At 41.8% G+C, this 24987-nt stretch overlaps 1 protein-coding gene across 4 annotated transcripts in view; it reads left to right on the top strand.

Annotated features, from left to right (window-relative positions):
• Positions 1–24727, top strand: part of LOC112081152 (transcriptional enhancer factor TEF-1) — a 68713-nt gene extending 43986 nt beyond the window's left edge. For 3 of the 4 annotated variants that reach the window (XM_024147296.2, XM_024147295.2, XM_024147293.2), the window contains 8 exons: positions 16172–16306; positions 16585–16631; positions 16963–17024; positions 17217–17341; positions 18609–18782; positions 19994–20134; positions 20786–20938; positions 21578–24727. In XM_024147296.2, coding sequence (XP_024003064.1) covers positions 16172–16306; positions 16585–16631; positions 16963–17024; positions 17217–17341; positions 18609–18782; positions 19994–20134; positions 20786–20938; positions 21578–21691 — 951 coding nt within the window. In that variant the 3' untranslated portion in view covers positions 21692–24727. Of the gene's footprint in view, positions 1–1771; positions 1817–12064; positions 12077–16171; positions 16307–16584; positions 16632–16962; positions 17025–17216; positions 17342–18608; positions 18783–19993; positions 20135–20785; positions 20939–21577 lie in introns of all 4 variants that reach the window. The other variant, XM_070445405.1, reaches the window with a different exon arrangement.
• Positions 24728–24987: the final 260 nt, after the last annotated feature.

The following is a 24987-nucleotide window of genomic DNA, read 5'->3' as shown; positions in this document are numbered from 1 at the left end:
AGGCCACACACCACGAACACGCGGAAAGGAGGCCGCAGGTTCGGGGGCAGCCTTCCGACCAATCCGGAGGCGCGAACGAGTAAACTTCCTCTGCCCCAATCACACACACCACACAGACACACACAAACACACACACACACACACACACACACACACACACACACACACCACACACACACAACACACACTACATACACAACTTGCATGGAGCTTTGGCTGCCTGCTTGGATCTGATGGAGGCTGTCTTACCAGACCCTGGATGTCGTTGCCGTGCTTCTTACAGTTAATCCCGCATGAGAACATGCCTCTGTCAAAAAGCTTCTCTCTCTCTCTCTCTCACACACACACACAACACACAACAACGACTTGGACACCACTCACATACAGTAACCTCAACTAATAGCACACTTGTTCCGTCTGGAAGAGTGTATATAAGATGGATAACATATCAATCATTTGATTTTGTGTAAAATAATGATTCAGTGTTTTAAAATAATCACAACAGAAACGGAATTAGGACATAGAGTAGATACGGACATTGATTATAAAAAATTATTGTTTCTGTATTCCAGTTGATGTAAGCAACAAGACTGTAGGATATAAATAATACGGAAAGTGTATATGTAGCACGCCTAAGCTGCATTTTCCATAAGTTCCCCATACATATAGTTGGTGAGAAGGTGTCTGCATAGAGTCCATCAGTCTGGTTGAGCAGAGAAGTCATCTTGCCATGGTTCGTAAGTCATGATAAACACCCCTGTGTCAGACTGACACTATAGCTGGGTGGGAAATTGATCAGCCAGCTAGAGAAAGTGTGGCTACGTCTCTGTAATTCACTCTCTAAAATGGGGAATCACACAAGAGTAGAAGGTTTGTTTGCCTGCGTAATATAATTTATGATACAACCAAAAAAACACAAATATTTGATATTTAATTATTGAAGTGTTACGATGTTAAGAAATCAGTCTCAATCAGAAATAATGGTAATCTATTGAGTTCAATTAACATCATTTGAAATATATATGATTACTTCCACATTCACCTTTGATGTTAAGACAACTATCAGACGTAGGTTTGATTAAAATAAGGAATGTCAGATTGGAATTGTAATCTTATTTTGCGAGCTGGAACGGAGTAATTCCCCATCACCCTGCTCCCCCTATTAACAGACATGCTTTTAGGCGTTGATCATTCCCGGTGAACTGCCTAACAGCCACTTGTGAGTGATTGCCTAATTAAGACCGAGAGGAGAGGAAGGAAATCCCCCTCAAGACCAAGTGTTTCGTCCTTCCCCCGTAAGAAATACAGACTGACCACACATTATCTTACTATAGCCAACCATTTACACTACTGGAATATTTTATACAAAAGCATGACATATTTTCCAAGTCTGTGTGAATGTTGAAAGCAGCATGGGCCTCTGAAACGACTTATCCGGCTTCCCTCCTTAAGAAATACAAGGAACTGGCCGATTCTCATTCAGTACACGAGTCGACTCACATCTGCGCTGTTAATGTGTGCTAAGAGAGGCCTGCATCCTGTTCTGAATCAGCTCACTTAAGTGACAACAACAGGCAACACAATGCTTTTTGTGGCTGTGAGCTTAGCTGTGTGTGGCTTGGAGATGTTCTATTATCCTATTGGGCAGCTCAAATCCCCTGAAGTGTTCTCAACAAAGAGATGTTGTAATCCTTTTTGTATTTTTCTGGCTGTTTCTCTGTTTTCTTCTCTTCTTTGTTTTAAAAATGGAGGTGTCTAGTCACATACTCAGGTCTTGACAAGAAAGAAAGTTCGAGAATCTCAAGCTGCCATCAATGTACGTCCTGGCTTTGCCAGTTGCAGGGGGCTCTTTTCTCATCGCCATGTTTACAGGCTGTTCTTTGTTTTCCTCCCTTGCCTACCACCCCGCAGGTGTTAGTCACATTCAGTGTCTGTTGTCCAGAAGGAATTCTCGGAGTTTCATTCCAAGACTAAAGGTAGCGCTTTTTTCTACTTTGGGCTTGTGGTTGCTGTGCGTCGCTTACTTACCCTGTTTCCCCGTGGATGAACAGGAGTGAATGGGACGCTCTGATTCCGTAGCCTAGATCCCCTGCTAGGACTTAAATCCTAATATACCGCCACACACACACCACATCAAATCACTACACACACACACAACCACAACCAAACAGAAAACCACACACACACACACACACACACCACACACACCACACACCACACACACACACAACACACACACACACACCAAGTGTTTTTATTTCTATTTTCTTCTATTGTCAATTGAGACCAAATAAGAAGCGTGAATGTGCGTCGCTTTTGACAAACATTTAGGATAGGATCGCCATTTGTACACGGAACCTTTATAAAGATAACTGGATCAGTTTTACGAGAGTTGTGAACAATATAAGATTTAAGTACTAACACATTGTTCAGTTGTTTCACATCCAATAGCTATGTCTACAACATGAGACATTCGGATCACATGTGACATTTTTTAAATTCATGTTATTTAATTTAAACTATTCAAGTCCACTTCAGAACAAATTCTTATTACAAATGATGGCTCCAAGAACCAGAGACAAAATTCCACTCCACGGACGACGCTGGGACACAAATCGTACTCTGCGCTCGACGCTACATGCAGGAGACTCCCAGTCACAGCCCCGTTGTGGATAGAGAGAGGCCTGGATTACAAATACAGGGTTCCCTGTAGTAGAGGTCCGACAGCCGACTAAAGGTGACTTTTTTAAACTACCGGATACCGATTAACCCTCGAGGGACAAAAAAAAGCTGAATACCAATTAATCGCCCCCCGCACGAGATAAACTAAAAAAAAAAAGTCAATTATAATCTTGACGTATAGATCATATAATTACAAAAATAAAAACTGAATGTAACACTCCTTCATTTTAATCCTTAACTAATATTCCCAGCACATTTCACACACAAAGGATCAATTTCCGACCTACAAATACATATAGAACACTAATAGTCAATATTAGGGTAAAAATATAGATGCAAAAAAAGTGTGGAGAAGAAAGTAAAAGTGCAATTGTGCCATGTAAAAAACCTAACCGCCTTAAGTTTCTTTGCTCAAAATGAGACTAAGACTCATATGAAAGATGGCCATCTGGCTATATCCCTTTTAAACTGAGTCTTACATCATTGTGACCCCAGGTAAGAGTAATTTGTAGGTGGTAGTTTATTCATAGGACTACTTTCTCCTCTATAATGCGCGCGGATGCCATATTTTGTATTTCATATACACCTTATTGACCTATACTACCAGGACATTGTTCTTTAGGCACTTTAGTATTTGCCGCAATAACAGAATGCGTTCCGTCCCTCCTCCTCGCCCCATACCTGGGGCTCGAGAAACCACACAACACACTCGACAACACGCGTCGGCAATATGTCCCGAACCAAAATCTCGAAGCCCATTTGTTACCACCCATCATAGCGCGCCCACAAACACGCGGCCCTAATGCTGAGAGGCACAGCAGATGACACAACTACTTGGCATCAAAGGTTCGAGTATAAGCGATTGACGTCAACCACAGATTGAAACGTTATTCAGCGACACCCCGCTATAGCTAAGCCATTTCAACACTCTCGCGTTAACCACCAGCCTAAATCTCGGGAGTTGTACAATTGATAAATCATTAAGGAGACGGTGTCAAATGCCTTGAACCACACTCAGGAGAGACTGCTAGGCAAAGCGCACGAAAGTGCTGTTAGAATGAATGCTTTAACGCCAGCTGCCTGAGGCTGTCATACGCAACCGCTCGATCCAACGAGCTATCTCAGTCTCAGACTGCTCTTCAAATCAGAGCGACTTAATCTATACATATGACACAAACAGAAATAGCTGGAGACCCTTAGGTGATTAGGAGGTTAGGTCCAAGATCAGTAAACAACTATCATTTTCGAAAACAAAACCGTTTATTCTTCACGTGCAATACGGAACCGAGTCCTCACCGTAATTTAATCACTCTAAATCTGGGTGGCATCCATAAGTCTACAATAGTCCTGTTACATTGCACAACGGCGTCTGGGCGAATTGGGTGGTTGAGTTGTCCATAATGACGTAAAATTCTGGCAATTAGTTCGGCACCCGAGCCAGCGGACCCAAAATGTTGCATATACCGTCTGACTTCTGTCCGTGCAATATGAAACAAAGAGAAGTGACACCAATTTCCTATAGTTTAAATATTGCCGCGCAACCTGGAATATTTCACTTTTATAACTAAATAGTGAAAATGCATCACATATACCTGTGCTATTGTGATCATTTATAGAAGGGCACATTGATTAAATGATCGGAGTTGTAAGGCGCCTTACAGCATCTGCACGATTTGTGCTTTTCTTTATCGAGAGCAAAATGGGCCGCTTTTGTGTGAAATCATCCGACCCGGTGTTGAGGCCGTAAGTTGGATGTCTATATCGCGTCGAGGACCAAAATAGTCTTCACACCAGATTCGAGAAGAAACGGACAAGGCGGAATCCCATAGGGACCTGGACTGCAGTATCACACTGAATGTGTTTTTGCACCCCAGAAACGCGCGAATCATCAAAGAGAACTGACAACAAAGTTTCCCTAGTTAAAATAAAATTATATTAGGCGAGGCGCATCAAACTTAAATAGCAGGTTTAAAAAATATATATACTGTGTGTTTGTGATTTTAAGAAAGCAGTTGATGTTTCATGGTTAGGGTACACATTGGTGCAACGACAGTGCTATTTTATTATGTACTCTGCGAGAGAATGCTTTTGTCTTCACATCACACTTACACCAGCTCGACGCACCATAGACCGAAGTAAGGCCTATGATTCATGATAAATTAATCCGGCACCAATAAAATCTATATATGAACACAGGACAAGCTAGATAAACTAGTAAGTGATCATCATATCTATGTTACCGTTAACTCCGTGATATGGTTAAGATTGATTGTTCTTTTATAAATACATTTAATGCTATCTAGCACCTTACCTTTTGGCTCCTTGCCTGCACCTGCAATAACAGGTAGTTGCTCAGCTGCCACGCAGCTCTCCTCGTCGGAGCTGCAATGTAATCGGCCATGAACGGTGGTGCCCAAAAAATGCAAGATTACCGGGATATTAGTCTGAGGAGAAAGAATACCTTTGAATCGAGAATGACCCTATTATGCGGCTACCCACCATTCGATTAATCCAGCCCCGGGCACTCACTCGATTTCTAGTCTGGGTAGTTGACACCTCAGCATAATTCTGAGATGCATGTGCCTTAGCCGTACGCACTCGGGAGCATATATAGATATAGCATGTAGAATTGAGAAGGAATGCAATTAGGTAAAACTCGAGCGACGCAGCATGAGAGGTGCCTATTGCCTAAATATCTAAATCTGTCCACAGGAGATGCAGGAGCTGGAACCAACTCCAAAAAAAGACCTTAGCCGAATTTCACTTTCTTCTGCCTATTTCTCTTTGTCCAACGAAAAATATGTTCATCCGTGTATGTCCAGAACCCCAAGAGGAGCTAAATCTAAAAATGAGCCCAACTGCGCTTGGATCCTTATAAACCCTTCAAAAGCAAATGGCCGCACACAGTTATTTAGACTTTGTTGCTTTTCACCTTTCTGTTTACGGCAGTGCACACAACAGATCACGATGAACCAGAATAAAGTTGGCTACATGGAGTATCGATGTCACATGTATCATCGGAGAAATGCGCACGATTGGCAAGATCATTGGCTGTATTGGTGACTTCGGCTGAGAAGCCTAGAACGTTCAGCATATGGAATGAAGCAGAACTCTGTTACATGATAGGGTGTAGTTAAGACAGACAAGGCTATCAGCCCTCGACTCGTGCTGCATGTCAAACTCAGGGTTTGTTAGGTCAACCGACGTATAGTGGTGGTCACTGAAAAACCATCATGTGAGCTCGCTCTTTTGGCTCTAGTTGATTGCCTGTATTTAACCACCCTAAATCATACCCCCAAATCCCCCACTGCAACATTGTTGAAGAGTTTAATGAAGCATGAGGGCAAGCGAGACATACTCAACAGTCACTGCCCCTCAGTGGCTGTTGTGCCTAGACATCCTCCCATCATTGAAACTCTAGGCTATCCACATTGACAATGGCTATCAGTTGCCTTCTGTGTATCTCGTGTGCAAGTGTGTACGCTGTCTAACTGACACAGACTGTCCTCCCATGTGACTCAGGGTGTATAGCCAATGTACAGCCAATAACTTGGCAATGTGGTGTCGAAATCATGTGCTAAAACGACCAAAATATAAGCCCATATTCACAAAAACACTCGTCTTGTCACATAAGAATCACATATAGTGAAAGGGATGTACATCAAGTAGTAACAAAACACGTGAGTCACCCTTGAGTATACTTGAGAGTCTTTTTCACAGGGTCCACTGGAGCTTAATATCTAATGGGTTTGAGTATTAAGCAGGAGGCTAACAGGCCCCCTTAACATCTGACAGGGCTGTAGTGGAAGCGGTCGAGAATTTACAAAGTTCCTGGTGTCCCACATCACAATGAGCTATCAATGTCCAAACATACCAAGACAGTCTGAAAAGGCACGACAAAACCTTTTCCCTCCTCAGGAGAAAAGATTTGGCATGGGTCCCAGATCCTACAAAAGGTTCTAACAGCTGCATTATCCGAGCACTTGACCGTGCATCACGCCTGGTAGGCCACTGCTTCGGCATCTGACCGTAAGGCGCTACAGAGGGTAGTGTTACAGTCCCACAACATTCACGCGGGGCCAGCTCCTCCATCCCAGGACCTAGTACAATAGGCGGGGTCAAGAGGAAGCCCATTAAATGTGTCAAAATACTCCTCCAAGGGTCACCCCAAGTCAGACTGTTCCTCTGCTACCTAGGCCAGGCGTACAGAGCGCCCAGCTAGGACAAAAGGCTCGTCAACCAGCTTCTAACCCCCAAGCCATAAGAGCTGCCTGAAACAATTAATCAAATCTCCACCGGAAATTAACACTTTGGCTACTCGCTGTTTATATCTCATGTATAGTTCACTGTCACCCACCTACATTACAAATTTCCTCAACTAACTGTAACCCCAACGCACCTGACTCGGTACCCGGGCCCCTGTTATAGCCCGCTATTCCTTATTTGTTACTTGTCGGTTGCTTTAAAAATGGACTTTTTATTTCTAGTCCTACTTGGTAAATGTTTTCTTAACATCTTCTTGAAACTACACTGTTGGTTAAGCAGCTTGTAATAAGCATTTCATGGTAAACGTCTATACTTGTGTATTCGCGCAATGTGACAAATAAAGTTTGCTTTGAGTAAGACCACTGGTTGATGCATTCGTCAAAATAGAAAAAATCTTCGAGCACTATCAAAACCAAGGCACAGCAGACCCAATAATGTGAATTAACGCCTTCATTAGGTGAAGCTTTAAAACTCTCTAAACGGTACAACTCAGAATTTAAAAAGCACAGTACAACAAGAAGCAACTGACTATGAAGATGTCCATAAAACAAACAACTTCTGCAAAATTGGGAAAAACATGCACAACTAGGAGAATTGCAATTACAAATAGTGGCATATAGAACAGGCACATTTTAAAAACACTAAACACCGTTCAAATTGATGCGAAAGCACGAACATGGCAAATTATGACACACACACACACACACACACACACACACACACACACACACACACACCTCTCCTTAAGTGTTTTATTTCTATTTTCTTTATTGTCATTGAACAATAAGTGCATTTGCTTTGAAAACAATTGTAAGGATCTGTTTAAATACTTTAGGTTTTTTAATAATATTTTAGGTTTGTGAAAATATAAGATATAGTTATTACTAGTGTCCATAATGCAAGTCTGAAAATAGATCGAATTTTTWAATTTATTTATTTATTTAACTATTCAAGTCAGTTAAGAACAAATTCTTATTTACAATGATGGCCTACACCGACCAAACCCGGACGACGCTGGGCCAATTGTGCGCTGCGCTATGGGGACTCCCAGTCACAGCCCGTTGTGATAGAGCCTGGATTCAAACCAGGGTGTCTGTAGTAGAGGTCGACCGATTATGATTTTTAAATACGGATACCGATTATTGGAGGACCAAAAAAAGCTGATACCAATTAATCGCCCGAGAGAAACAAAAAAAAAAGTATTTATTTGTAATAATGACAATTACAAGAATACTGAATGAACACTTATTTTAACTTAATATAATACATCAATAAAATCAATTTCGCCTCAAATACATAATGAAACATGTTCAATTTGGGTTAAATAATGCAAAAACAAAGTGTTGGAGAAGAAAGTAAAAGTGCAATATGTGCCATGTAAAAAACCTAACGTTTAAGTTCTTTGCTCAGAACATGAGAACATATGAAAMCTGGTGGTTCCTTTTAACATGAGTCTTCAATATTCCCAGGTAAGAAGTTTTAGGTTGTAGTTATTATAGGACTATTTCTCTCTATACCATTTGTATTTCATATACCTTTGACTATAGGATGTTCTTATAGGCACTTTAGTATTGCCAGTGTAACAGAATAGCTTCCGTCCCTCTCCTCGCCCCTACCTGGGCTCGAACCAGGAAAACATCGACAACCGCCACCCTCGAAGCATTGTTACCCATCGCGCCACAAAAGCCGCGGCCCTTGCAGAGCAAGGGGAACAACTACTTCAAGGTCTCAGAGCGAGTGACGTCACCGATTGAAACGTTATTAGCGCACACCCCGCTAATTAGCTAGCCATTTCACATCGGTTACACCAGCCTAATCTCGGGAGTTGATACGCTTGAAGTCATAAACAGTGCAATGCTTGAAGCACAGCGAAGAGCTGCTGGCAAACGCACGAAAGTGCTGTTTGAATGAATGCTTACGAGCCTGCTGCTGCCTACCACCTCTCAGTCAGACTGCTCTATCAAATCATAGACTTAATTATAACATAATAACACACAGAAATACGAGCCTTAGGTGATTAATATGGTCAAATCCAGAAACTATCATTTCGAAAACAAAACGTTTATTCTTTCAGTGAAATACGGAACCGTTCCGTATTTTATCTAACGGGTGGCATCCATAAGTCTAAATAGTCCTGTTACATTGCACAACCTTCAATGTTATGTCATAATTACGTAAAATTCTGGCAAATTAGTTCGCAACGAGCCAGGCGGCCCAAACTGTTGCATATACCCTGACTCTGCGTGCAATGAACGCAAGAGAAGTGACACAATTTCCCTAGTTTAATATTGCCCCCTGGATTCTTTAACACTAAATATGAAAATATACTTCTGTGTATTGATTTTAAGAAAGGCATTGATGTTTATGGTTAGGTACATTCATGCAACGATTGTGCTTTTTTCGCAAATGCGCTTTGTTAAATCATCCCCCGTTTGGCGAAGTTGGCTGTCTTTGTCAGGAACAAATAGTCTTCACACAGTTCGCAACGAGCCAGGCGGCCCAAACGGCTGCATATACACTGACTGTGTTGCACAGAACGCAAGAGAAGTGACACAATTTCCCTAGTTAAAATAAATTAATGTTAGCAGGCAATATTAACTAAATATGCAGGTTTAAAAATATATACTTGTGTWTTGATTTTAAGAAAGGCATTGATGTTCATGGTTAGGTACACATTGGTGCAACGACAGTGCTTTTTTCGCGAATGCTTTTGTTTAATCACCCGTTTGGCGAAGTAGGCTATGATTCAATGATAAATTAACAGGCACCACATCTATTATATGCAACACAGGACAAGCTAGATAAACTAGTAATATCATCAACTATGTGTAGTTAACTAGTGATTATGTTAAGATTGATTGTTTTTTATAAGATACATTTAATGCTATCTAGCACCTTACCTTGGCTCCTTGCTGCACTCGCATAACAGGTAGTCAGCCTGCCACGCAGTCTCCTCGTGGAGTGCAATGTAATCGGCCATGAACGGTGTCCAAAAATGCAGATTACCGATTGTTATGAAAACTTGAAATCGGCCCTAATTAATCGGCCATTCCGATTAATCAGTCGACCTRTAGTCTGTAGTGACACCTCTAGCACTGAGATGCAGTGCCTTAGACCGCTACGCCACTCGGGAGCATATATAGATATAATGTGAATGAGAAATTCAATATTCTCACGAGAGAAAGGCTTGCTAAATATTCTAAATCTGTCCCACAGAGATCAGAGTGGACACTCTTAAAAAGAGCTTAAAGAATTTCACTTTCTTCTGTATTTTTTGTCAAGAAAAATATGTTCATGTTTGTCCAGACATCCAGAGAGTTAAATTAAAATGAGCCCAACTGCGTTGGATCCTTATAAAACCCTCAAAGCAAATGGCGCTCACAGTTTGTAGACTTTGTTGCTTCTTTCTTTCTGTTTGGCATGACAATGTGAACCCAGAATCAGAGTTTGGTACTGGTGTTATCTGTACTGTATGTGGGAAAGCATGTTGGCAAGATGCATTGGCTGTTGGTGAGTGGCTGAGAGCTGGAGTTCAGAGGTCATCAGCAGAACTCTGTTTACATGTCATAAGCAGACACACTATCAYCCACTGATGTGCTGCATGTTAAAAGGGTTTAGGTTCAAAGACTAAGGGTGGTCTATGAAAAAACCTTTGCCTCTCTTTTGTTGTTGCTGTTTTAACCTAATCATCTTCCCCTGTCAATGCTGAGTTAAGACCATGAGGAAGCAGCATCTCATCTGCCCTCTGCTGTTGTGCCAACCCTCCATATTGATAACTCTAGGCTATCACATTGACATGGCTATCAGTTGCCTTCTTTTCTCTGTGTATATGTGTAGCTGTCCTATTACATTCTTCCTCTGTGACTCATTTTACCAATAGCAATGTGTTGAAAATCATGTGCTAACACCAAATATACCTTTTCAAAAATGTCTTGTGAAAAGAAATATATTGTGAAAGGTTTAATCTTGTAATAAATGTACCTGTAATTCAATTTTTGTTTACAGGGGTCATTTGGCAATGTATGTGTTTTTAAGGACCTTAAAGTTTTGCCAGATTTCTTTCTCTCTCGTCTTTATGAAGGGATGACTACATCTTTTGACTTTCCCCTGTTCCCAGTGTTCAGATGGATTAATGACCCCTCATTAGTGTGTGTGTGTGTGTGTGTGTGTGTGTGTGTGTGTGTGTGTGGTGTGTGTGTGTGTGTGTGTGTGTGTGTGTGTGTGTGTGTGTGTGTGTGTGTGTGTGTGTGTGTGTGTGTGTGTGTTGGTTCATCAGCCAGCTGTGAATGCCTGGTCTTTCAGGCACACTGCGGCTGTCTGAGTTAAAACAGCCATCTTTTGTACGGGTCTCTGTCTACTCTCATCTAAAGCAAATTAGAGATCAGCAGCAAAGAGAAAGGCACGCGTCCCCCTCCATTTTACAGGGAACATCTCTGTAAATCTGCTCTGTCTCTTTTCTTATCTGAGACATGTTGAGTGAAATGACAGTCATTATGGTGCCATTCTTTGTGCTACTTCTCTCAAACCATAGCTGACCATAYTGATCAAATCCTCAGACATTCCAAGTCCACCACATTCTCCAAAATGTTCCACCCCACATTATTATTATCCACGTTTCAGTGTGACAGCAGTGCTAGTTGATTAATGAGTCTGAGGTTCCTGTACCGATACATTATTTCAGTGTAATGTTTTGACAGAGGACATGGCATGAATACTTCAATGTGCAGTTTGCTTTGAATACACATTTGAATATTTTATACTATTTAACAATGGTATTTTGTTAGTCTAGGTTTTCTTACATTTTTGTTACGACCAAAGGATATAATGTCCTAAAATATGATTCAATAGAATTCATATAATTTTGCAAGCATTATTATAATCAAATCTGATTAACTGAAATCTGATTAATTGAATGAAATCATACAACTTTCACCTACATTGTTAAATTGATTAAAGTGATTTCTAGAAATGCTCTTTGTTATCAGGGTATTGTGTGTTGGATCATTGAAATGAAAATGCTGATTGATAAAACATACATTTTTACATTTTGCTAAAGCGGGATTGTTGTCCAGATAGATTGTAAAATTACAATAAAACCTTGTTTGTTTGCATTCAGGTTACAAGCATGGTAAGTATCAATTATCCGTCCAAGCTCCTGGCTCCGCTCTTGCCAGACCTGTCAGCTGCTTGAGTATCTTTGCTTCTGCTATAGTACCATAGCTGCTGCTGCAGCCCAGTGACTGTCTAGTCTGTGGGCCTCTGTCATAGCTTCACACCACTGCATCTACAGATACTGTACAGCTCTTGCCAGCATGCTTACCCTCAGCTTCTGCATGTGTTCTCATGGGGATCTTAGTTCTGTAGGGATGGGTCAGAAGTCATACTGTATACTGCTCTACTTGTGTTGTGATAAGAAACTACATTTCTGTTTGTTTGTGCTGCTGTGTTAACACAGTAGAAACGGAATGCCATAGATAGGGTTTAGCTGGATGGTATATAGCAGACTACTGAGTGGAACTGATGCTAGCGAGTATTTTCCATCGTTCCCTCAGCCACTAACTCCTTAACTCACTACTCCTGCTATCGATTAATTAACCATGCTTGATATCAACATTAAATTAAATGTGATTAAATTGTTTCTGATACACAAAGGCTGAGAGTAGTCCTCATGTACTGTATTGAGCTGAAGCCTTTATTTTTTTATATAAACTTTTTTTTTTTTATCCAGGTAGACCAGTTGAGAACTGCGACCTGGCCAAGATAAAGCAAAGCAGTGTGACACAAACAACACAGAGTTACACATGGGATAAACAAACGTACAGTCAATAACACAATAGAAAAATCTATATACAGAGTGTGCAAATGTATTAAGATTAGGGAGGTAAGGCAAAAAATAGGCCATAGTGGCAAAATAATTACAATTTAGCAATTAAACACCGGAGTGATAGATGTGCAGAAGATGAAAGTGCAAGTAGAGATACTGAGGTGCAAAGGAGCAAAAAAATAAATAACATTATGGGGATGAGGTAGTTGGGTGGTCTATTTACAGATGGGCTGTGTACAGGTGCAATGATCTGTAAGCTACTCTGACAGCTGATGCTTAAAGTTAGTGAGGGAAATATAAGTCTCCAGCTTCAGTGATTTTRGCAATTCGTTCCAGCCATTGGCAGCAGAGAACTGGAAGGAAAGGCGGCCAAAGGAGGAGTTGGCTTTGGGAATGACCAGTAAAATATACCTGCTGGAGCACGTGCTACGGGTGGGTACTGCTATGGTAACCAGTGAGCTTTGATAAGGCGGGGCTTTACCTAGCAAAGACTTATAGATGACCTGGAGCCAGTGGGTTTGGCAACGAATATGAAGCGAGGGCCAGCCAACGAGAGCATACAGGTCGCAGTGTTGGGTAGTATATGAGGCTTTGGTGACAAAACGGATGGCACTGTGATAGACTACATCCAATTTGCTGAGTAGAGTGTTGGAGGCTATTTTGTAAATGACATCGCCGAAGTCGAGGATCTGTAGGATAGTAGGTTTTACGAGGGTATGTTTGGCAGCATGAGTGAAGGATGCTTTGTTGCGAAATAGGAAGCCGATTCTAGATTTAATTTTGGATTGGAGATGCTTAATGTGAGTCTGGAAGGAGAGTTTACAGTCTAACCAGACACCTAGTTATTTGTAATTGTCCACATATTCTAAGTCAGAACCGTCCAGAGTAGTGATGCTAGTCAGACGGATGGGCGGGTGCGGGCAGCGATCGGTTGAAGAGCATGCATTTAGTTTTACTTCCATTCAAGAGCAGTTGGAGGCCACTGAAGGAGTGTTGTATGGCATTGAAGCTCCTCGTCTGGAGGTTTGTTAACACAGTGTCCAAAGAAGGGRCAGAAGTAWACAGAATGGTGTCGTCTGCYTAGAGGTGGATCAGAGAATCACCAGCAGCAATAGCGCTGTCTCTTATACACATCTAGATGTGTATAAGAGACAGACTAGAAGGTGTTTTCTATCCAATAATAACAATAATATGCATATTGTACGATCAAGAATTTAGCACGAGGCAGTTTAATTTGGAGACACAAATATGCTAATGCGGAACAGCACCCCCTATAGTTGCAAGAAGTTAACACAGTGTCCAAAGAAGGGTCAGAAGTAAACAGAATGGTGTCGTCTGCGTAGAGGTGGATCAGAGAATCACCAGCAGCAATAGCGACATCATTGATGTATACAGAGAAATGAGTCGGCCCGAGAATTGAACCCTGTGGCACCCCCATAGAGACTGCCAGAGGTCCAGACAACAGGCCCTCCGATTTGTCACACTGAACTCTCTCTGAGAAGTAGTTGGTGAACCAGGCGAGGCAGTCATTTGAGAAACCAAGGCTGTTGAGTCTGCCGATAAGAATGCGGTGATTGACAGAGTCGAAAGCCTTGGCCAGGTCGATGAAGACGGCTGCACAGTATCGTCTTTTATCGATGGCGGTTATGATATCATTTAGGTGCACCCATGACCAGCTCTGAAACCAAATTGCATAGTGGAGAAGGTACAGTGSGATTCGAAATGGTCTGTGATCTGTTTGTTAACTTGGCTTTCGAAGACTTTAGAAAGGCAGGGTAGGATAGATTATAGGTCTGTAACAGTTTGGGTCTAGAGTGTCTCACCCTTTGAAGAGGGGGATGACCGCGGCAGCTTTCCAATCTTTAGGGATCTCAGACGATACGAAAGAGAGGTTGAACAGGCTAGTAATAGGGTCTCCAACAATTGTGGCGGATAATTTTAGAAAGAGAGTGTCCAGATTGTCTAGCCCAGCTGATTTGTAGGAGTCCAGATTTTGCAGCTCTTTCAGAACATCAGCTATCTGTGAAGGAGAAATTGGGGAGGCTTGGGCAAGTTGCTGTGGGGGGTGCAGAGCTGTTGACCGGGGTAGTGGTATGGGTAGGGGTAGCCAGGTGGAAATAAGCCGTAGAAAAATGCTTATTGAACTTCTTGAGTATTGTAGATTTATTGGTGGTGACAGTGTTTCCTAGCCTCAATGCAGTGGGCAGCTGGGAGGAGGTGCTCTTATTCTCCATGGACTTTACAGTGTCTCAGAACTTTTTGGAGTTTGTGCTACAGGATGCAAATTTCTGTTTGAAAAAGCTAGCCTAACTACCTGTCCTAACTTCCCTGAAAAGTTGCATATCGCGGGGGCTATTCGATGCTAATGCAGTACGCCACAGGATGTTTTTGTGCTGGTCAAGGGCAGTCAYGTCTGGAGWGAACCATGGGCTATATCTGTTCTTAGTTCTACATGTTTTGAATGCYGCATGCTTATTTAAGATGGTGAGGAAAGCACTTTTAAAGAATAACCAGGCATCTTCTACTGACGGAATGAGGTCAATATCCTTCCAGGATACCCGGGCCAGGTCGATTAGAAAGGCCTGCTCGCTGAAGTGTTTTATTAGGGAGCGTTTGACAGTGATGAGGTGTGGTTGTTTGACCGCGTACCCATTACGGTTGCAGGCAATGAGGTAGTGATCACTGAGATCCTGGTGGAAAACAGCAGAGGTGTATTTAGAGGGCAGGTTGGTCAGGATGATATCTATGACTGTGCCCGTGTTTACGGATTTAGGGTTGTATCTGGTAGGTTCCTTGATAATTTGTGTGAGATTGAGYGCATCTAGCTTAGATTATAGGACGGCCGGGGTGTTAAGCATATCCCAGTTTAGGTCATAAGGAGAAGAGTGGGGGGACTTGGTGAGAGGAGCCATGAAAGGAACTCTTAACCAAAGCTTTCGTCCTTCAGACTTAATTTAGTCATTCTCTTTGTATGGTTAACTGTGTTCTGTCAGGCAGACAAATCCAACCTTGACATAAGAACTATTGAATTATGTTATATTCAAGGAATAACGGAGAAAGGAGTTATTATTACTCACTCTATTACCTATTCTGCATGGTAGGAAGTGTGTTAGATAGATTAGTCAACAAGGAAACGTGCTTTTATTAAGTGCATACCCGGACTTACCATTTTATACAGGAATTTAATTTTCACTTTCCTCTGTGGCACATTCCTTTGAAACAATCCACTTCTTTAATGGCTGCCGCAATATGTTTGCTTTTAACATGCATGCTGTCCGTCGTTGTTGGAGGCGAGTGTGTGTGCTTGTGTGTTTAGAAGTGTGGCTGTTGTTATCACTGTTCTATGTCCCCCATCTTGCCGTCTGTGAGTGCTAAAGCCTTTTGTGACGGCTGTTGAAGGATCAGACCGTGAAGGACAAAGCCCTCCAAAGCATGGCCTCCATGTCCTCGGCTCAGATCGTCTCTGCTACCGCCATCCACAACAAGCTGGGCCTGCCAGGCATCCCGCGCCCAGCCTTCCCCGGAGCGGCAGGGGTAAGAGGCCCGTCGGCAACCCACTATCGGTCCACTCAGACCAACACACCACAGAGGGCAGCCACCAGGCCCCCTGCTCCCCAGCCAACACAGCTGACGTCCCATCCAAATCACATTACACACACCAGGGCTTTATGGAAACTGACCACATCTGATAAGCACAAAATCAAAACGAATGCTAGTCGAGATAACTACATGTGTTAATTGTGCTGCTTGGAAGTATTTTTCGGTGATGTGTTTGGATGTTTTGTTTTGTATTGATATATCTAATTCTCTAGTTTTGGCAGGGCATGATATCGACAGCCCAACCTGGATCATCACAAGAGTGAGTATCGTGTTCTATTCTCAGAAAACATGCAACGTGACTGTTTTCCATTTCTCTCCCTCTCTGTTTCTCTCTGTCACCCTCTTGCTGTTCCGCTCACTCTCTCGCTCCGTCGCTCTCTATGTCACGTACTCGCCAATATTTTCTTTGTGGGTGCAGCGGTTGAAGGGTCTATATGTTCCAGAGATAGAAATGAATGGGCTCTCGTACAAATACTTCAGTCAGCCTTCTTTCTTCCTCGCTGCTTGTCAGTAGTGATATATTCAATATGTTGCTCTGTAGATGTTCCAGACCATTGCATTTTTCTAATGGGATCCTCCCTCTGTTTTAGCATCAAGCCGTTCACCCAACAAGCATATCCTATCCAGCCAGGAGTAACAACAACGATTTCCAGTAAGGCTTTCACTCATGCTTACAACCAATTTCCTTTTTAATTTTAATTTAATTTTTTATATGTAGACCTGTAGCGTTGTTTAAAATTATAATTACTCATTATAATGAGTTATGGAGATACAATTCAGTTTGATGATATGTCAGAGAGAGAGTTATGTTATCTGAGTGTTGCTCATGGTGGTTGTGTTGCAGGCTATGAGCCCACGTCAGCCCCAGCCTCCACAGTCCCAGCGTGGCATGGCCGCTCCATCGGGACATCCAAGCTCCGGCTGGTGGAGTTCTCTGCCTTCCTTGAGCAGCAGAGAGACCAAGACTCAGTGAGTATCAGGGCCCCATACTCATTTATCAGACACTTTTATCCAGAGTGATTTACAGGAGCAATCAGGGTTAAGTGCCTTGCCCAAGGGAACATCAATAGGTTTTTCACCTAGTCAGCTCAGGGATTAGAACCAGCAACCTTTTGGTTACTGGCCCAACGCTCTTAACCACTAGGCTATCTGCCACTACTCATCACCACTGCATATGTATCTTGCATGTACCACTCTACCAGGAAACTCATCACCACTCTACACCACTACACACTGCCACTGACCTATTCACTGTATCCAGACTGGCACTACCTCAGGGTTTTTTATGTGGTTTTAATGTTGAGGGAAAAAATACCCGCTCGCTCTTATAGCTCTTCTTTTTCATGAAAGCATGTAAAAGCATGTCAAGATAGGGAGGGTATTGTCCGTATTCATGGGCGCTCTCATGAGACATAGCTGTCAGTCATTTCCAGCTCTTATCAGCCAGTTCTGGCCCCCTCTCACCACACAGAGGGTCTAGCTGCACACTGTCGAGGATCAAAGAGACGAGAATGAATGCACACACTAGATTGAATTCCGTTCACTAGTTCTGACCGACCATACACACACAGAACACGGGGATTAGGAAAAGTAAGATGGACCACAGACCCATGTCACGTCATGTGAAAAGGCACACAGACCAGCAGCCCTAAGCTCATGCCTCACATTCTTTATTGTTTGGTTTGGACGTGAGCGATCTGTCTTGGTTTGTCTGCATCCCCCCGAGAATTTTATTTTGTTATTGATATCGCATGACAACAGCCATTAATCTTGTATTTAGCTGAATATTTGAGATGGTTACATGGCCTTAAGGCTAGGCTGGAGAGGCCATGCAGCACTCTGGTACTGAAGTAAAGGGCAACAGTGACTTTGAAATAACCCTCATGATAAGATTTGACTCTCTCACAACCAGAGCATTAGGACAATAGTACAGATTTAATTGTGAAGATATTCCCGGATTTGCTGGCATTCCTCTTTTTTGTCTTATGACTATATATCTTATTTATATTTTTATATCTCATAAACCATGGAGAACAGACTAACTGGTACTGTAAATTAGAATTGTTTTTCTGAGGATCTCAGCCAGCCAGATGTTCTACAGTTATTGAAAACAGAACAGTAATAAACTGCAACTTCTGCATGAGAGATCAATACTCCAAAGCATTTTTTTTATGATTTACAAATGCGTCTTTTTTGATATTAGTTGTGTAAGATTCTCCTGTTTCCTGTCTTTCAGTACAACAAGCACCTCTTTGTGCACATCGGACAGACGAACCACTCCTACAGCGATGCCTTGCTGGAGTCAGTGGACATTCGTCAGATTTATGACAAATTCCCTGAAAAGAAAGGAGGACTGAAGGAGCTCTTTGGCAAGGGTCCCCAGAATTCCTTCTTCCTCATAAAATTTTGGGTGAGTGTCATGTTGCTAAGTATCTGCACTGGTCTGGTGACTGAATAGCACTTTAGTGTGTACAGTAGCCATGTGTGTTTGTATGAAGAAAGAGGTAAAGAAAAGATATGGAGAAACCAGTATTGGGGAAAGAAAAATAAACTCACAGATATTTAAACAAATATGTTCACAGAATTACTTACTATTAATTAGCCTGTGAAATTAAACTGGTGAGATTTAATGCATTTTGTTCTACCTTAGTATCCCCATAAAGATATATTGTATATAATTTCTCATGTTGTTTCTATAGTATAAAGCATTTCCTGTTTTACAACCCAGAGAAAACAGGATTTGGTTTCATCTCCAGTGAATGGGTTTAATCAGAGGCTAAACACTGAAGATGGCTGCAGAATGCATGTTGCTATATCTGGCCTCGCATAGCAGGGAACTTGTGATCAAAGCGCTCGCTAATTCAGTGTAATATCTCAAAACAATGGAGTGACCTGGTTGCACTCTTAATGGCTGTTTAAACATTGCATGTATTTTAGCCCAATGGAAAATGCTAACTYGCGGCAGCCAACAAAGTGGGSCTCGRCGTCGCAGCCAGAACAGCCCGCTCAAATTCCGTTTGAAGTGACCGGCCAATCTGAATTTCAAATGAAAGGCACAATCTGCACAATAATTAAAGTGTAACTGRTTTGACTAATGAAGGAGGAGGATGCTATAGAAGGAGATGTGCTCTTTTTGTCCCCGTAATGAACATGATGTCCTGGACCTGGAGAGCTGCCCTCAGAGCACTGCTCCTTTTCACCTACATGAATCAGCCTCTTAACATAACTTCATTTAATCTCCCTTAAAATCTAGTTCCAAATATGGATTACATTTACATAGTCATTCAGAAGTGGCTAAGAAGTGTGTTATTTATTTAAGACGGTCCATTCACTTGATCACTGATGCCCCACTAGATGGTCATACATTCACAGGTGTAGGTCATTATTTATTTGAGATACTACTTTCAATCTACACTAACATTTTTTCATTGCATGGTGCATATCCATACACATTCTGCATTGCATTAAATTGTCATCTCATTGCCCTCTCACTAGAGGGGCAGTATTGTGATGATGGCCATTTTTGGGCTAAAACACATTTCTCTCACTTCATATGGATGAAGAAATGGAACACATTTCTGTCTTACCAACAACTAATATTGTGTTATTTGTGGTTCCCAGGCTGACTTGAACTGCAACATCCAGGATGAAGCGGGGGCTTTCTATGGAGTGACCAGTCAGTATGAGAGCTCCGAGAACATGACAATCACCTGCTCAACTAAGGTGTGCTCCTTTGGCAAGCAGGTGGTTGAGAAGGTGGAGGTGGGTACTCAATCAGTCTTATTGTTCAAAATAATGATCATATTCTGTAAATGACATATTCAGTCATCAGTATATGTGGAGGTGGAAGAAGCGCACATCTGGTTAGGTGAGGTTCTCAGGTGAGCCGCACACTCTAGGAGTTCAGATGAAATCATTTATTACCAACGTTTCGACAGCCAAGCTGTCTTCATCAGGATTTAATGACAAACACTGCAAACACTAGTTTATATAGTTTGGAAGGACACACACAGGTGTCTGTAATCCTGGCCAGCTGTGGCATGATTTCATTGGTCGATTTACAAATATCAATAGAACATATAAAAAAGCATGAATGGATTACATACGATCATAGATACAATTAGACTACATCATATAGGCCTACAAAACACTTTATTTACAATGGATAACAAAAACACAATCATCACAGGAATGACTTCAGATCAAACTCTACGATGAGACCGAAGGGAGCGAGTGTCTTTAAATACAAGATCCAGGCAGTCTCTCGTTTTAACAATAAATTGTCAAGGTCACCCCCTCTCCTAGGGAGGGTGACGTGTTCGATGCAGATATAGTGATGGTATACCTTATGTGTGACATAGCTATCAGTATATGCGGCACACATTTCTGGATGTTGGTTCTCTCTCTCCCCAGACGGAGTATGCCCGGTTTGAGAACGGACGCTTTGTGTACAGGATAAGCCGGTCTCCCATGTGTGAATACATGATCAACTTTATCCACAAGCTCAAACACCTGCCTGAAAAATACATGATGAACAGTGTCCTGGAGAACTTCACCATTCTATTGGTAAGGATTACTTCCTGTCCTGTCCGTCCTACTACTGCTTCCTTAAGCAGGCAATTACAAAAGCCAGTCTCCCACTACTCTAACCTGTGGCTAGGACCCTCCCTTTCCTTTATCCTAGCTTTCTGCTGGGCTCCTTTGGCTCCAGCGAACCTGAAAAGAGGAGCTCTGACTGGGGCCTGAGATGAGCCTCGCTCCCTGCTCCTGCATTCCTAACATTCCACAGTGGATGGAACGCAGTGTGAGGAGCCTTATCATCTGCAGGGGAGAGGAAGGGAGGAGGGGAGGGGAGCGATCAGAGGGGGTGGGGACCCCTGTTATTAGCCATCACATGGGGGCTTAAAGTCCTATTCTCCACTGCAGAGAGAGCTCTTTTTAATGCATGTGTGGGTGTGCACTCTCAACCCTGCCCCGGTTTTGTTTGTTTCATTTTTTTCACCCACTCCTTTAAATTCCTTAGATTTACAAATTGACTAGTTTTTGTCTCACTGTTTGCTGATTGACATCTGTCCGTGGGCCTTTTAACATCGGAAAGTCCTTTTCCTGAGACCCATATTCCTCTCCAGAGACTGCTCATTGCATTACATGGAGTGGGATTGCGTTAGGTCTGAATGACTAACATGACATCTCCGTCTCTTCCAGGTGGTGACGAACAGGGACACACAGGAGACTCTGCTGTGTATGGCGTGTGTGTTTGAGGTGTCGAACAGCGAGCACGGTGCGCAGCATCATATCTACCGACTGGTGAAGGAATGAGACTCCTGAACCCCCTGGATCCTCCCTTTACATAGACTAAAGAACCTCAAAACAAAGTGACAGTGCCTCTAGCTGAAAATCACACATGCACTGCTTTTCGGTCACATTTTGTGAGTCATTGTTAGTCATTTCTTTGTATATTAATGTATGTATTTGATGTTTGACTGCAGCTGTGAATTGCGGTACAGTTGTTCTATGTTTTGATACAGGAGAAATTCTTCATTTTAAGGATGGCGAGTCAATCTTTGTTTGTAGGATGTACATATATAAGAGGCAGTATGTAAGGAATCTGTTGGTTGGGTTTAATTTGGTCAGCAGACATTATGTGTATGTTGTCTTCTTTCGCTTTGATCTTGTAATGTACACTTAGAAAACACTAGAAAGATGTTGTCTTTTCCCCATTGGTTCTGTAAACTACATGTATATCCGTAGTTGATTTGTGAGCGTATAGGTCACAGGAGGTTGGTGGCACCTTAATCGGGGAGGACGGGCTCGTGGTAATGACTGGAGTGGAATCAGTGGAATGGTATGAAATACATCAAACACATAGTTTCCAGGTGTTTGATGCCATTCCATCTGCTCCGTTCCAGACATTATTATGAGCCGTTCTCCACTCAGCCGCCTCCTGTCGTAAAGATATACAAACCGTACATACACACTTGACCAATAGGTTTTCCAAAGAAAAGCATTTTAAAAAACATTTTGGGGATAATGAAATTGCTTCACGAAAGTTAGTCGAAGGCAAGTGATTGTGGGCATCATAATAGTGAAGTTATTGCTTTACAAAAGCATCTGTTTCTTTCAGGGAAATAAGATACCGATCCCTGTGGACAATCCACGTCTTAGACACTAACAGCAGAATGAATGCACTGTGATTACACTACAGAGGCCTAGTTCAACCTGTGTCTGCCTCAGACAGGGCTTACAAGTCTTACATTGCAATAAGGAAACCATACATCTATCCTGTTCCAATGTCCTACGCTACAAACGAGTCCCTCTCTTCTGAGAAGACAGTCATTAAAATGGATTTGATTCTAAAAACATGAAAGCACTACTTTAGCTACTCTGAGTGGAATGTCACCTTGTCCTAAGCACTTGGTTCCCCTTCTAGGACATGCCGATTTTAACTTTTACGTTTTTCTTTTAGGTGTGTGGTTTAAGGATTTAGGATATCCTGAAATAACCGTGAGAAAATGGATCACTTCTTAGACAGTGGGCTGTGTTCAGTATGCAGTTACATTGCCTCTGAACAGATTATGCATTTTTTCTGGTCATTGCAGTGTAATTTCTACAAAGTCCTAGCCAGTGTCGCTGCCTTTACGTTCACACCACCCCATGAATCTGTGGCCTACACCAATTCCGAGCCTTAAACATGTTACGGACGTGTGAATTCCAAAAGATGCCACTAAAGCTGTGATCTCTTTCCTAAGCTGGGTGACTAATTTTCACATTTTGTAGGAATTCACCTACAGTACAATCTGCCAAAGTGTAACAGTGTACAGTGCCTTATTGTATGGTGTCAAACTGGCCTTGGTTTACTTTTAAGAATGTATTTAGTTTTTAACACGCACAAAAAATATATAAAATCCCTCACCAATATACATATTGGTACAAAATTTTACCACAAACATGCGAGTTAAACTGAGTTACTTTTTAACATAAATAAGAACTGACTTTGCCTTTCCTGTTCTGAAAGACCAAAAATACAGAGATACATACGATCTCTAGTCATGTCCTGCACTGTAGCATGGAAGTGCCTTTGGTTTAGAATCTCCAGCAATGAAAATAGTAAATAATTATGAATTAAGTGTTGCTAAACCAAAAAGAGATGTAATGAKACCAATCACCACATTGCCTTGCTGAAGGTTTGTACTAGATGACAAGGGACAGTGAGTGAGTCGATCCATGGTGAAATAAAWTATATATTAATATAATTTGGTTTTAAMAAATGATCTGTTAAGAAGAGTACCTGTACTATWCATGTGTGTAAAGTTATAGTCTGTGAAAGGCCTGTTTGACCAGACAGCAACTGATAGAATGGAMGATGGTGACTCGTTCCAGCAGCTGTGAAGTCACATAGGCTTACAACTTTACCTTAAGAAGAGATACATGTATCCTGATTCTTACTAAATTATTTATGGGAACGTCTTATTCTGAATCATTGCAGAAAATGTTTCTGGTGGATACAGACAAAGTTGGTTCAATTGCTCAGTATTTTTGCTACAGCTCTCTGGAGACTGGAGTTCAGTAGGCATATATATTTTTTCTTTGTTGACTGTTTTATCTCCCTTTTTGCCCTGTGTACTAGTTCACATTTATGAATTACTTACTGAGGTGTTCCTGTTTTATTGTTCTACATGTATATGATGGTTTGTGATTACATTTTGGGTATATTCCAAGCCCCAAGAGGGTGGTGATGCTGTTACTGCTACACTGCTGGTACATTTGACATGTCAGTTCCAGGCTGGAACAGAACTGTACCTCCCACGTCTCTGGGGACCAGAAGACTGTTGCCTTTGATCAGATGAATTGTCTGGAGGACACTCTGGATAAATGGACATAAAGCATGGATGTGTAACGGAATCTCGACACAAACATATCAGCAGTTTAGCTCTTGTTATTTGTTTGTAATTTTGTCTAAATGTAGGTACTGGTACCTTTTTTGTTGGTTATTACCATTTTAAGATGTTGGCTTTAAAGTGAACTTTTCCATAGWTCAGATAGTARCAMAAAAACAACTATTGGGTTTMTGTGCAGAGATTTTCTTTGTAAAAAGGTGCTTTGTATAAAATMATATATCCTGGCTTTTCTTGGTACAGAAGTGTGATATCTTTTCATATCCATGACAGTAAAGCGTTGGAGCAAGGGACAGAAAATAAAACCTGCTATGTGTATGTGTTCTCTACTGCATATGGTCTTGTCTTTGCTCCGTAACATTTTCATGCCTTCTTGATAAAGTGGTKGATATTTTGTAGCTTTCTAGATACTTTGTATGTATACAATATTGAAGTTAAATAAATCAGGAAAAATATGGTCTCCCTTTTTATTCTGTGAACAACTGACAGTGAGAATACAACAAAAATACAGAGCATCTCCACATTAATACGTTAAATTCGAACTTAACCTTTAGATAAATTAACATAATATGTAAGAACACATCCGCTGTACTAACCACAAATACACAACAGAGGGAGCCATTCCCTGCCTTTTGTATTGGTGCGCTTTTTTCAGGTTTGCCCACATATTTTCATATAGGATTGAAGGTCAGGGCTTTGTGATGGCCATCCAATACCTTG

The sequence above is a fragment of the Salvelinus sp. IW2-2015 genome, linkage group LG10, assembly GCF_002910315.2.
Source record: "Salvelinus sp. IW2-2015 linkage group LG10, ASM291031v2, whole genome shotgun sequence".
NCBI lineage: Eukaryota > Metazoa > Chordata > Actinopteri > Salmoniformes > Salmonidae > Salvelinus > Salvelinus sp. IW2-2015.
The sequence above is the reverse complement of the archived record's forward strand: the minus strand, read 5'-3'. Positions and strand labels throughout refer to the sequence as shown.